General features: G+C 47.8%; 1 protein-coding gene across 3 annotated transcripts in view; it reads right to left on the reverse strand.

The window, feature by feature from the left end:
- The window catches only part of TOPBP1 (DNA topoisomerase II binding protein 1), an 88,025-nt gene that overhangs the window by 20,055 nt on the left and 52,963 nt on the right, over nt 1-15,007 (reverse strand). For all 3 annotated transcript variants that reach the window (XM_056520646.1, XM_056520647.1, XM_056520648.1), the window contains 6 exons: nt 13,598-13,724; nt 7,437-7,571; nt 6,617-6,716; nt 6,164-6,356; nt 5,388-5,617; nt 5,097-5,257 (listed from right to left, as the gene is read on the reverse strand). In XM_056520646.1, coding sequence (XP_056376621.1) covers nt 5,097-5,257; nt 5,388-5,617; nt 6,164-6,356; nt 6,617-6,716; nt 7,437-7,571; nt 13,598-13,724 — 946 coding nt within the window. The remainder of the gene's footprint in view (nt 1-5,096; nt 5,258-5,387; nt 5,618-6,163; nt 6,357-6,616; nt 6,717-7,436; nt 7,572-13,597; nt 13,725-15,007) is intronic.

Below are 15,007 nucleotides of genomic sequence, written 5' to 3' on the forward strand. Positions count from 1 at the left end.
CTGTTACGGAGAGACCAGGAAGCTCTGACAGAACGTGTGGAATGTGAGCTGAAACCTTAAAGGAGGGGTCTTCCCTTTACAACGGTAAGCTTCCGAAATGGCAGACCTGATCCACCGCGAAGTGGTGTCCTTTGAAGCAGGTTGTCCCTTACGTCGACCGTCCGTAAGAACAAAAAAGGAGTCACACTGACTAAAGGAAGAAGTGAGAGAGAGGTAGGTTCGTACAGCCCGCACCACATCCAGTTTATGGAGCAAACGCTCCTTGGGATGAGATGGAGCGGGGCAAAAGGAGGGGAGGATGATGTCCTCATTGAGGTGGAAAGCGGATACCACCTTAGGTAAAAAAAAAGATGGAACCGGACAAAAAACAACTTTGTCCTGGTGAATGATCAGGAAGGGAGAGCGGCAGGATAGAGCCGCCAGCTCTGAAACCCGTCTAATAGAGGTAATTGCAATAAGGAAAGCCACCTTCAAGGAAAGGAGAGGAAGGGAAACCTCCCTGAGGGGTTCAAAGGGCACCAAGGACCATGTTCAGATCCCAAGGAGGTGTAGGTGACCTGTAAGGAGGAGCCGCGTGGGCTACTCCCTGAAGATAAGTCCGAACATGAGAATCTGACGCTAGAGGGCGTTGGAAGTGAATGGAAAGGGCCAAAACCTGAGTCTTAAGGGAGCTGAGACCCAATTGTTGTTCCAGCTCCGACTGCAAAAAGGAAAGGAGTCGGAGGAGGGAGAACACAACTGGAGAAAAAGACTAAGATTCACACCAACGAAAATAAGACCGCCAGGTACGGTGGTAAATCTTTGAGGAGGGCTTGCTCGCCCTGAGCATGGTGCAAATCACCTGGGGAGAGTAACCTTGGGCCCTTAGAACCGCAGTCTCAACCGCCACACCATCAAATGAAGAGACAGTAAATTGGGGTGGCACAGGGGACCCCGAGAGAGAAGGTCTGGACTAAAACGGAAGGCGCAGCGGCACGCTGTCCAGAAGACGGATCACGTCTGTGTACCACGCCCTCCGGGGCCAGTCTGGAGCCACGAGAATGGCGGGAACGCCTTCTGCTTTGAGCTTCCTCAGGACCCTGGGAATGAGAGGAAGAGGAGGGAAAAGATAGGGTAGGGCGAAGCCCGACCAAGGAATCACCAGAGCATCCATGGCTAGAGCCCAGGGGTCCCGGGAGTTGCTCACAAAGAGGGGAACCATCAGGTTGTGGCGGGACGCAAAGAGGTCCACGTCTGGAATGCCCCAGAGGGTGCAGATTTCTGCAAATACCTCCGGCTGAAGGGACCACTCGCCGGGGTCGGCTGAGGACCGGCTGAGAAAGTCCGCTTCCCAGTTGTTTACTCCCGGGATGTGAATCTGCTCAGGAGAATTTTGGATACTTCGGCCATTGTCGCAGAGCTGCTAGTGCCACCCTGGCGATTGTTGTATGCCACAGCAGTGGAGCTGTCCGACTAGACATGAACCGGGCGGCCCTGAAGAAGGATCTTCCAATGTAACAGGCAGAGATAGATTGCCCTCAGCTCCAATACGTTGATTGGGAGAAGGGGGGACCAAAGGCCCTGGACTGTCTGGTCCCGGAAAACACCCTCCAACCCGAAAGGCTGGCATCCGTTGTAATGACCTGCCAGTGGAGGGGCAGAAAGGAGTGCCCCTGAAGAAGTAGGGAGGAGCGAAGCCACCACAGAAGGGACCGGCAGCACCTCCAAGCAAGGACAATCCTGTGATCGAGAGACAAGGGAGACCTGTCCCACCGGGAAAGAATCGCCAGTTTAAGGGGTCGGAAATAAAACCGAGTGAACAGAACGGCCTCCATGGCCGCCACCATCCGACCCAGGACTTCCATGCAAAAGCGAATGGAAACCTGGGCAGGGTACCGAAGTGTCAGCAGCAAGAGAGTCAGCAGCTTGTCCGGCGGAAGCCGAATCCGGGCAGACGTTGTGTCGAACTGGAGTCCCAAAAATATCAGGGACTGTGTGGGAGAGAGGTTAGACTTGTCCTGATTGACCATCCAGCCGAAGCGAGACATGGCCTGAAGGGTGAGGGAGAGACTCTCTAGATTCTGGGCTCTGGTCGGTGCCTTGATCAGGAAGTCATCCAAGTAAGGAATCACTGACACACCTCTGGTCCGTAGGAAGCCAATCACAGGCGCCAAGACCTTGGTGAAGACCCTCGGAGCAGTGGCCAGGCCAAAGGGGAGAGCCACAAACTGATGTGGCCTTCCAGAACAGCAATGCGGAGGTACTGCTGGTGTCCTGGGAAAATCGGAACATGGAGGTAGGCATCCTGAATGTCCACCGAAGAAAGAAACTCCCCTTGATCCATGGTTGCCACGACCGATCGGAGAGACTCCATGTGGAAATGGCAAAGGAGAAGAAGCGCTTCAGATCCAAGATTGGGCATACGGAACCTCCTTTCTTGGGTACCATGAAGAGGTTGGAGTAAAAACCTTGAAAACACTCCCTCCTGGGAGGAACCTGGACAATTACTCCCTGGATGAGAAGGGACTGTAGTGCGCCTCAAAAAGCCTCCGCTAGAGAGGGGGACCGGGGTGCCCGGGACAGAAAAAAACGATCCCTTGGAAGGGAGGCAAATTCGATCCGGTAACCATGGGATACCACGTCCCTGTCCCAGGAGTCCTGAACATGTGCGGCCCAGACATCCCGGAAGAGTAACAGACACTGCGAGCCTTATTCTGAGGTAGTAAGGAACTTTTACTCCCGGTCGTCTCGGAGAAGCCCAGACTGAAAGGTCTTTAGATACACAGGCAGAAGCAAATGCAGGAAGAAGTGAAGAACCGGCTGCTTCAAAGGCAAACTTTGCCAAGGTCTCCACTTTCTTGTCCACCGGATCCTTGAAGGAGGCTGCAACAGCTAAAGGCAGAGTAGTCGCCTTTGACAGGCGGGAGACCGGTGGATCCACAAATGGAGGGGAGGTCAAACAAGCAATGAGGTCCTTGGTGAATACTGCGCTTGAGCCTTCTTTGCTCCCTGAAACTTCTTATCAGGGTGCCTCCAGGCAGATTCCAGTAAGGCTTCAAATTCAGCATGAGAGCTGAAAACCTTGGGTGCCGGTCGGTCACGGTGAAAGGAAACTTCTGTAGCTACGTCCGAAGTTCCTGGGACCTCTAGATGGAAGGCCGAAACCAATGTGTCCACCCTGTCCGTTGTATCTGTTCGGTCATCTGAGTCAGAGGCAGAATCAGAAGCCTCTTCTACAAGTTCTCCAGGAGAGTGGGAACAAGTGGAGGCAGCCTTGGAAGAAGGCGACTGACCTGGCACGCTGATCTGGAGATCCAGAATGGTGACCAGGGGAGCGTCCTCTGGAAGAGAGACATGTGCGGGAAGCTGGAGCAGAGGTGCGACTCCTGTGAGTGGAGCGCCTGCGTCTGCTAGAAGACTCTGGGATGAGTCTGGGGTAACACACCTATGACGCTTGTGAGAGCGTTTAGCATAGTAAGAGGGAGAGCGGGTCTCCCTGGAGGGCCGGTATAAGGAGGACCTCTCCAAGCAGTCACCACGGAACGGGAGACCTGCGCCAAGTCAAAAATACACTGGGAGAGGGAGGACACCCAACCTGAGGGGATAGCCGAGCCCACTGGGTCTGGGGGAGCATCCTGAGTAGAAATACCAGGGGGGTCAGGGGTTGCAATGGTGCAGGCGGAACAAGTGGGTTCAGCAGAACCAGATATTTTAGTGTTGCAGCCCTTGCAAGTATAATAGGTGACCAGGGTCCCAGTTAACTGCTTAGAGGGAGGAACAGTTCTGGGCTCGGACAGAGTAAAAAATGAACAGGGCAGCTGCTGTGAGGAGAACTGTCGGCAGCTGCCGAGAGAGAGAGGCAGGGGCAAGCAGGACCAATGAGAAGAGAGGGGACGGATTAGACTAGGGCGCCTCTGATTGGTCCTAGAGCCCCTCTGCACGCACACTGCGCTAATTGGCAGAAGTAATTTGTGCACCTGTACCTCATAGGGCGCAATCCCTGCCAGCCACAGGTGGGTGGAGCTAAAGTCCGCAAATGCCCGGCGCAAGGATAACAACATGGCCATTGATAATGGCGCCCGCTCTCAACCCCCGTCGCATATGCGAGTGCAAGGAGAAGGGAGCGGGTAAACACGCCGCAGGCAGCTTACAGCTGCAGACGGGAGAAGAAACTGTGCTCCGGACGCATTGACACATGATGCGGCCGGAGCTCAAAAGAACAGCAAGTGTTTAAGCGTCGGCGCATGAACAGACAGGCACTGAGACAGTCCTACCCCACTGACAAATACCCCTTGGCCCCAGACCAGTTCCTGTGGTAGGGAGACCCTGGGACAGAAAGAAAAAAGGTGGATTAACAGACCCACCTCATTGAAAAAGGTCCCCACATCCTTAGGCAATAATAAAGAGAAGTGGGCCCAAAACAGGGGGGTCTCCAGAGGTTGAAAGTCCCTAAAACCTGTAAGAAAAGGGTGGAAAATACTCACCTCATTCAGAAGAACTTACCTAATGAAGTCTTCAGTCAGCTTTTAGTCACCTGCATCATGCTGGGCTGTAACAGCGAGACGAGCAGGGAAAAGTGGGGGACCTGGACCCATGAGGTACAAACCCAGGTGCTGACCATTGGCGAGAGGAGGTTCACAGTACATCCACGATGCCTGTGCCCCCTCAATCGCAAATGGGGAAACAGTGAACGCTATGTTCCTGAGTCCCCACCTAAAAACAGGAAAAGAAAAGGGAAAATATGAAACTAAACGTCCCTAATCTGGAAAATATATTTTTTTTGACCAGCTCTTGGAAACCCCAGACCAGTGTCTGTCTCCTGCAGACACTAAGCTAAAACTGATTACATCAGGCTCTGTAGGCGGGGTATACCCAAGGTCTGTGTCCCCCAATGGAGCCGATAGAGAAATACCAATTTACCTGAATCCTGTTATTCATGCACATAGTCCAAGACTAACAATATCAGTGAGGTTCTGCCTACATGACTACCAGTTCCTACCAACCATTTTGCTGGGCTACATGCAGCCTTTAATGTCGAGTAGATTGCACACATTCTCTTACAAATATTATTTTGTACAAAAGGTCAACAGAAGCAGCAAAAATAAATCCAAACTAACCATTTCTTTTGGTTGTGGGGCCACCATGGGTTTGGTTAGTGGGAACGCAATACTAGGAGCCTGTGGAGTTGGGATTAGCCGGTCTTCTTTAGCTGGAGATTGGAGGTCTTTTCCTTTTCTAAATGCTTCCTCAGCTGTTGTGTTATTAGTTTCACAGGCTTCTAAAAAAACAAAAACACTATTTACAATTAGGTTTCATTCTTAATTTCTCTAACAGCTTGAACTAATAAATGCCAGTCTTGACTTTAACATATGATACATTCCAAGCAGGCACAGATCAGGCATTCTTACCCATATTAGCCAAGTCTGTATCAGTTAAGGATTCCTTAAATTGGGCTGGATCATCATTTTGGGTTTTCACATTAGGCTGAGGAGGTTCCATATATTGGGAAGGACTATTAGGCCACTGTAAGTTGCTGGCTAGTTTTGCTCTTTCTTCTCTTGCTGTGGGATCATCCCAAATTATTTGCTCATTTTGTGATGGCTCTGTATTGAGGTCTGCTGTGGGCTGGCGGGAATTTCTAAGAGTACAGAATCATATATTGTCAATCATTGTGATAGGTATCAAATACTAAATAATCCCATATAGAAGGAAATAGATGGCACTTCGCAACATGGATGAAGTAAAGCATTTTATTCACTTACGTGAGACAGGACAATGACATTGGTATACTGGAGGGAGCAGACGGATTGGAACGTCCATTTTGCGGCAGCCTGCCGCTTCTACTGGTTACAGGAACCAGGCAGGCAGCCGCAAAATAGACGTTGTTTCAATCTGTCTGCTAGCTCCCCCTATACCGATGTCATTGCCCTGTCTCACGTAAGTGAATAAAATCCTTTACTTCATCCATGTTGCGAAGTGCCATCCATTTCCTTCTATATGGGATTATTTGCTATCGCTATCTCTTTGGATTGAGCACCGCTATTAATGGACTATACCAAAGCAATACACCTGCGCCTCCGTAGGATCTAAAACCCTGTGTTGGAGCCAGTAGTGCCAACCCCCACTTTTTTCTTGTGTCTTGATCAAATACTAAAAGCAGAAGAGAGGTCTCTTCTAGTAGTACCTTCTTGCTTCCAGCACCCGGCTACGCCCATTTCTAGTGGAACGAACTCCTTCAGGAGTACAAGGAGAGTTATCGAACCCTGTCCTGCTTAATGATGTCCTCTGTCCTTTTGCCTTCACCATTGATGTCGCTGACATCAGCTCTTGGAGCTGTCTCTGGAAATTCTCCCTCATCTCTAGTGTCTGTGTAAGAGCTGGTAACGTAATTAAAGAACAGAATACAAAAAAAGGATTTAGTAATAATTTAACAAGTCTTTTCGTTAAAAAAAACTGGTCCTTATACCATTAAAAGGTAGCTAGAAATGAAACAAAAATGCTTGCTACAAGAATTATGGTATATATGGCTAATGAGCTTTGTGGAACATAGTTGTGGGGATTGTGGATGCAGTTCAATTACTAGAAGGCTAAACAAAACTCATTCTGTACAAACCCCAATATAAAATTTACTATTTACCTCCTTTCACTTCACTTCTTTCATTTTGAGCATTACCAGTATTTGTCTTTATAGGAGAAATTTCTACTATTTGATCATCTTGATCTGTTACGCCATCATACTGAAATACAAATAAAGTACTAGCTGAAGAAACTAAGCACAATACAAAAGGTCTGTATTCAAGAGATACAAATTACACCTAAAGAGAAAAAAAAACAAAAAAAAAAACGACTAATTGCCCCATAGTTATACATGAATTGCAGCACTAGTGTGCACTATCACAGTGTCTAGATTTCTTTTTTTCATAATAAACACAAATTGATCAATCTATTAGTCAAAGCCATTATGCTATGGTCTAATGTAGAGGCAGGCCGCACGGATCTGGGAGCAACTTTCACTTGCGGTGTGTGCGTTTTGCTGATAGATGGCTATATGGTTTTACAAGTTAACAGCAGTTTTACTGACAAGTTTGTGGCCATGAACAGTACATTTAAAAAACAATCTATTTGAAAACTACACCTACTGCATGCAAGTTGTTTCCAGACGCATGAAACCTTCCGCTACAAACTACCCTAAAAGTTTTAAGGATTGAGCCATATCACCAACCCTTGTTTACATGTGGTCCCCAGCCTTTGCGGAAAGAAAGCAGTAAGGGTGAAGTTCCCTCTAGTTTAAGATGAACAGGATATAAAGAAGTGACGTGGCTGTTTCCTTATCTTTCATGTTTTAATAGAGAGTGAATGCACATCAGCAGCATGTGGGACCCCTCCTACTTACAGTTTATATTAATCATATTTCCAAACAGAACTAGTTATTTTATAAACAGAAGACTTCACCATACCTCATGCTTGGAGATTGTTGTAGAAAGTTTACTGCAATGCGCTCCATCTTGTACAGCACTGATATCAAGGCTCATTTTCGGATTGTATGTATGAGGATAGAGAGGCTCTGGAACTTTCTTTTGCTCTTCTGCACACTTTTCAGTCAAAATTCAAAATGAAGCATAAAAAAATAAATATTATAAACATCCCATACAATTTATTAAAATCAAGGATGTGACTACTTTTTTACAGAACCATATAGTTATTTGCTGGATAGTTCTGATACAGTCCTAAAGTGCACAGTTCGTAATCGACTACATAACAGTCAGCTCAGTTTCACTATAACAGCATCTTAAAATTTGTGCAATTTTGAAATAAATTTAGATATTATTAGACCTAAAAAGGGTATCAGTCTCTTTATGTCCTAGCAACATCTCAGAAGTTGTGATTGGTGGGAGACCCAGTGCTGAGACTCCCACAATCCCTAAAAAGAACAGGCGGCAACACTCAGCTGAGCTGTGCTGCCTGTTTGTTTAAGGGTTTGTGGGGGTTTCAGTGCTCACAAGTTTCTTACAGAAACAAGTATCCTTTATAATTTATCTATTGGAAAAGCACTTTACTCAAATTTCACATTACATTGTCTGTATACATTGTGCGAATTTGCAGTGGTATACGTCATCTAAAACTAACAAAAAATATATACCAACGTACATATATGTTTTTTTTTTTAAATATGTTTTTATTATATTTTCAAAAAATTTACATGTTCAACAAAATTCAAACCATCCTCTGGGAATCACATCACCCCCCACATTATGAGATCAAGATAAGCAAATGAAAATAGAACGTAGGAACATTGCATTGCTTAAACCGGGCACAAGGACCATATACCAGTCTAGATAGTAAGGCATGGTACATCCCCGGAGAGAACGCTAACACCAATAAACACACCAATAAACAGAACAAACACGGAGAGAACCAGCCACACACACACACACACACACACACACACACACAAGAACACATCCCAGGAGCTCACCTTCCGGCCTAATAATTATACTACTCCTCTGAGGCCCCCCGAACCGGAGGATCCGTAGAGACATCCAACAACCACCATGGCACCCATATTTTGTCAAATTTCTTGGGTCATTTACGGCTCACATAAAGTCTATGATAGAAAGGAACATATTTATTCACTAAGGCAATCCAGTGGGAAACTGCCTGGAAGGATACATCCTCCCCCACAATCACTACAACCTTGCGTGCACAAAACAGAAGAAAAAACTGATTAAAATTCGCCTATACAAGCCTGATACCAGACCAGTGATAACTCCCAACAAACAGACCTCCGGCGTTAGAACCAAGGGAAGTTCTAGATGGTCAGATAGGAATTGCATCACCTCTCTCCAGAAGGACACCACACAGGAGCAATGCCAAACCACATGCAAAAGAGTGCCTCTCTCCCGAGTGCCTATCTCCCACTGGAAACAAACATCAGACCCCATTCTGAGTAATTTAACAGGAGCGTATTACAGACAAAGAATAAGTCTGGACTGAATGAGCAAGTCATGGGCACTCACCACTGTGGGATAATACGTTTTAACCACATCCTGCCTCATCTCCTACTCAAGACTAGGAAAATCCTCTACCCATTTCAAATCTGCAAGAGCAAAAAGGATCTGGACCCACTGATTGTAATAAGGCATATGCATGGGTAAGGGGGTTTGGAAAGATCGGTGGTCCCCAGGAGCAACTCCAAGTCATTATACACAGGGGTAACTTCCAGGGAGCCAAACTGGCCAGAAACCGTATGTTTCAACCAGAGATACCTGAAAGGGGCATCCCGAGGAGCATCAAAACGGAGGAGATCAGCAAATGAAGGAAAGATACAATCTTCTCCAAACAAGTGCATAGCAAATTTAACTCCATGGGAGCTCCAAAACCCGTCAGCCTCCAACTCCCGTAGGTGTTCCAAATGAGGGTTACCCCCACAGGTGTGCTCGGGGAGAAAACTACCGGTTGAGGGAAGTGCCTGGAAGCCACCGACCAGACCGCAGCTACTTTTTTTAATAGGGGCCAAGAAGGATGAAGAGGAGTAACTGTATAATACATTAGTCAACGTCTCATACGAACCCATGAGAGCCCCTGCCAGGAGCTGTGAAGGCATTAGAGAGATCCAGGTCGATCCACTAGGCCGCATACACCAGCTGTGAAGCTAAAAAATAGGTATGCATATTTGGAGCCGCAAGCCCTCCTTGCTGTTTTGGTGCCTGGAGCAGTGCCTATCCCAATCTCATAGGTTTACCCTGCCAATAGAAGGCTCTCAGAGCACCGTTCAGTTTAACAAAGAACCCAGAGGGGAAACAATAGGTGACAAATGGAAAAAGATATAGAAATTTAGGGAGTAATATCTTGAAAATATTAATCCTATCAGCTCAGGACAAGGGTAAGGAGTCCCAAGCCTGTAGACATGCGATTGTGCTTTCCAGAAGAGGGTCCAAGTAGAGAGACAAACTCCGGAGACACCTCCACTCCCAAATACCTGAATCAAGATCCTGCCTGCAGACCACTGGGCAACATAGAAGGAAGAACCCCTCCCTGGGAAAATGACATAAAGGACAATTTAGCCTAATTAACTCTAAGGCCCGAGATCTCACCAAATCTATCCAGAAGGGCAAACAAAGCACTCAGAGAGCCCTCCACATCAGCTAAATATACCAGGGTGTCATCAGCATACATGGAGATCTTCTCGGTCAGGGGACCTCTAGAAATTCCCTTAATAGAAGTGGAAGCACGAACTGCTGCCGCCAGAGGCTCCACGGCCACAGCAAACAGAAAGGGAGCACCCCTGCCTCGTGCCCCTACCCAAAGGAAATGAGTACGATATCTCTAAATTGGTACTTATGAGGGCCCTAGGGGTAATCGTATAGTAAACAAATCCACGCCCTAAAAACAGGTCCAAAGCAGAGGACTCGCATCAGGCACCAAATATAATGCCATTCAACTGAGTCAAAGGCCTTATTTACATCAAGGCTAACTACATAACAGGGGGAAGAGTCTTCCTCCGCTGCAGAGATGTTTAGCTGTAACCTCTTGACATTAATATCCGTGGCCCTCCCTGGCATAAACCCAGTCTGGTCAGGGTGAACCACCGAAGAAATGAACCCTCTAAGCCTGTTTGCCAGTACCTTTGCCATAATTTTAATATCAACATTAAGAAGGGATATGGGACGATAAGAGTCCGGCAAAGTCAGATCCTTTCCAGGTTTGAGAAGTACCACTATAAGGGATTCTCTAATAGAATCAGGCAGGGCCCCAGACTCCAAGTCCTTCGCATAAAGATTAAGCAAGATAGGAATCAATTTCTCCTCGTTCACCCTGTACCAATCCCCCACCAGTCCATCCAATCCACGGAGTCTTCCCAGAGGGTAGGTCTTTTATAACCCTTGACACCTCCTCAGCTGCCAAAGGGGCCTCAAGGGCCGAGAACTGAAGTGAGGTCAATGGGCAACCCCCCGCTGGAAAGGACAGTATAGTCTCCAGGGACACCTTGAATAAGGAGGAGTAGAGGGAGCTATAAGAGTCCCATCCTTCGCACGTATACAAGGAATGGAAGCAAGAGGACGGTTCTCCCTGGACAAATAAGCCAACAGTTTACCATTTATGTCCCCAAATTCAAATATGGCCGCTTCCCTATCTGCCATTTTCAAGTGTATACGATCTTTCTGTATAGTCAGAAGAGACTGCTGTGCCCTGGCCCATGCCCTTTCCACCTCCGGAGTAGGATCCCTAACCACTGTGGCCTTAAGGACTCCTATTTCAGACTGTAACTTCCTCTCTCGGGCACCCAACTCCGATCTCCTACACGCCACACTTGCCACAAACGCACACTGAATAGTTGCCTTATAGGCATCCCATTGGATTAAGACATCTGGATGGGAGGCATTATGTGTCCAATAATCAGTATGCGCGACCTCTAGGAGCGGAAGAAACCTCCTCCACCTGAAGCCACCCTGGGTGCATTTGCCACAACCAAGAGGAGGGATGGGGACCTAGGGACAATGTAACTATCACGGCAGAATGATCAGAGATCCCTCTAATGGTATAACACACTACACTCACCGCTGGCAACAGGTCAGCCAAAGCGAAGGCGAGATCAATATGAGAGAAGGTCTTATGCACTGAGGAATAAAAGGAGAAAACAGAATCGTCTGAATACTTCCATCTCCACAGTTCAGTAAGGCCCAGCCCCAGATGTCAAGAAGCCAAGGCCGATGAGCCGGGGTCTGCAGCACTGGTGTGATCAAACAGGGATCAGGGACAACATTGAAGTCGCCTATAAGAAGAATAGGGTCAGTAGGGAAAGAATTCTGCTTCTCCATAAGAGAGTTTAACAAGGCAACATGAAGAGCCCCTGGGGGGGGGGTTGAGCCCCCAGGGACAGGAGGTCTGGCAGGGACCCTATGAGCCCTCTCCACCGAGAAGAAGGGGAGAAGGTATCCACAGGCAAAAGCTCTTTGAGCCAGGATTCAAGGAAAGCCACAGGATCAGTGCCTTCCGCCTTTTCAAGTAGGCCCACCGGCCGAACATTATTGCGCCGGAGTCATCACCATTCATGAAACTCTCTGTTCCACCTCCGTCGTGCACTCTCTCAACTTTTGAGTCTCATGTCGCAGGATAACGAAGTCCTGGTGAAGCTCAATCAAACTTAGAGATCATAGAAGTATGGCAGGAGGTTATAGAAAAAATTTCAGTAAAGCGGAGGTCAAAGGTGGCCCCATAATGCGGCATCCGTTCTGGAGAGGAAAAATGTACCGGATCAGGAGGAAGATCTGCCAAGTGCACAGACTGCCCAGGCAAGGAACTGCCTGAGGGAGCCCTGGACCTGGAAAATTGACTCAACGTTTTAGCCGCATTAGCCACCCCATTGGTAGAGAAAGGTGTCTGCACCACAGGGGCATGCTGTGAATATCCGTCATCAGAGGAGACATCATCATCCGATGAGGGGGAGCCACCTCAGCTCCTGACAATGCGTTTGGATTTGCCCCTTGAATGACCCATAGCAGCACAAGGTCACTAAGCAGAGCAGATAGTAATACAGGGCACTAGAAGAGAGGCGCACCACACATGGAACACAAGGCAGACGACTCCAAGTAAAATAGTACAAAAAATCCGTAGCAGACACTTCAGGTACCAGAGGATTGCAACTCAAAAGCAGATAAGGGTCAGTGGCTTGCAGGACCTACACAGTCTCTTAAAGACTTGACACAGGAAAGCACCTAGAACTTCACAGGCACTCTAGCCACCACAAGTCCCAGCCAGCCCAGCAGTAGATAAGGGGAGACAGTCCAGAACAGGGCTCTGAGGGAGCCGCAGGAGGGGAGCTATCCAGCACCCCATCTACTATAAGTCCCAGCAAGCCCAGAGGTGGGCAGAGATAGTTGCAGCTATGAGCAGTAGGTAAAGATGGCAGGTGAGGGGGGTACTCAGGAATCCAGAGCCAGCCACAGGGATAGATTACCCCCTTCAGAGCTTCTCAAATCCTCAGGCAGAATGACAGCCTTCCTCCGGTGTTCACGCAGAAAACCATGGCACCTCAGTTCAGCAGCCACCGTAGCGCTGGCCAATCGGGAGTTGCCAGGGAGACCCAGCTCAGGCCCAAGCCCCGCCCACAAAGGCCAGCAACGGCGGGACTTCCGGCTACAGGAGTCAGTTATCAGCACTGGGACACAGGAAGCAGGGATTACACCGAACACCTCACTGGATCAGAGCCTCTCCTCCGCTACTCTCCAGGACTGACCACCTCCTCAGGCTACTCCACTGCCCTCGCTGCCACTGACCGGGAGATCAGTGCACCACCGCCGGCACCAAGGAGGATCCCAGACCGCGTCCACTGCTGCAGGAGACCTTCCGGAACACAGGGCACCCCCTCAGGTAAGTATCCTGGCGGGTCAGGGGTATCATGCAAGGTAACTTTAGAATGGGAAGCGGGAGCTCTGCCCCATGCAGGCCAAACCCCCCTCCAACGTACATATATGTTAAACAGACACCCCTGAATAGAAAAGCACGGGGGAAAGTATCCTATAGTAGCTTAAAGGACATTTTTACTAGTTTTTTACTTTGTCAGACAAATGGTTGCATATGGATACATTTAACGCATACACCAGCAGATAATACATACAGACAACAGCCAATGTTCAGAAACTATGTGGACGCCAGTCCTTTCCTTTACAGATCTGAATTCTCGGTTGGTGTCATTCTGCTTTCCTTGATAAATAAAGTGAGTTACACTTTCATCAAAGCACCACCTAGAATAAAAATGTAGTAATCATGTATTTGTTAAATTTCAGATAAGAGAATATAGTACTATCCACCAAAAAGCTGCCTTTTTACTTAATGGGGGAAATTTATCAATGTTGGTGTAGGTAGAAGCTTTTTGTAGATAGTTTTGGTTGGTCTAAATTTGGTGCAATTGCACCAAATTTACCGTACTTGGGCAAGGCACATGATAAATTATGTGCAAAGTTCTAAATATCCACACAGTTCTATTTGTACACCTGGGCCCAGGAGTGCCATATTTGACACTCCGGGCCTGTTGGTACCGGCTCTTGGTACCGGGGTAATAATTGGGGACTAGCGCTAGCTGTTTTAGGGCCAACGCCAAGCCCTGGCTTAGTAATAGATTCAGTCTACAAGATGACTTCCACTACTAAGCCTGTAAATTCAATTATAAAAAACACGACACATTTATATTAAAAAAATTATAATAAAATAAAAAAACAGAAACAGCGGGTCTCTGGAGAAGGACCTCTGTCCATGATGGGAATAGTAGTTCTAATTGTCCCAAAATAGTCCTGCAGCCAGCGGATTTGAAAGAGTAGCTGTAGTACCACAGCGCTGAGGGACTCTTTTGGGACAATTAGGACTATTCCTCCCATCATGGACAGACTCTGTCCATGATGGGAGTTATAGTCGAGGGTCTGAAGGGCTGATCGCAGCAGCTCATTCTAGAGAGAGAGAATTTGCATTTATTAACTGTACAAGCCGGCGGCACATGCTTCCCTCCGGCTCCTGTATACAGCTGTCATAATCTCTGCCGCCGGGAGACAGAAGATCTGATTGGTGAATAGCTGTTCACCAATCAGAGCTCCCGTGTCCCGGTGATGGGGATTATGAATTGTGAAAGCGTATACAGCATTACCCGTCGGGAGCCAGCGGGGAGCACAATGGAGCCGTATGTGCCGCCCGCATGTTAACTTAATATATACGGATGTCTCTGGAGAATGACCCGGTGCGATCTGCCCCTCACCCCCTGGACTATAACTCCCATCATGGGAACAGTCAGTCCATGATGGGAGTAGTAGTCCTATCTGTTCCAAAATAGTCCTGTAGCCGGGGGATGTGCAAGTGCCGTCCTCAGCGCTGAGGTACTACAACTACTCCCATCATGGGACAGACTCTGTCCCATGATGGGAGTAGTTGTAGTTTATCAATGCTGAGGGACGGCTCCTGCATCCGCCAACTGTCTCTGTAGAACACTTTCCTACGTGTCCTTTTTGATGTATTTGTGTGTAAAAAAAACGAATTTGCG

The sequence above is a fragment of the Hyla sarda genome, chromosome 5 (assembly GCF_029499605.1).
Source record: "Hyla sarda isolate aHylSar1 chromosome 5, aHylSar1.hap1, whole genome shotgun sequence".
NCBI lineage: Eukaryota > Metazoa > Chordata > Amphibia > Anura > Hylidae > Hyla > Hyla sarda.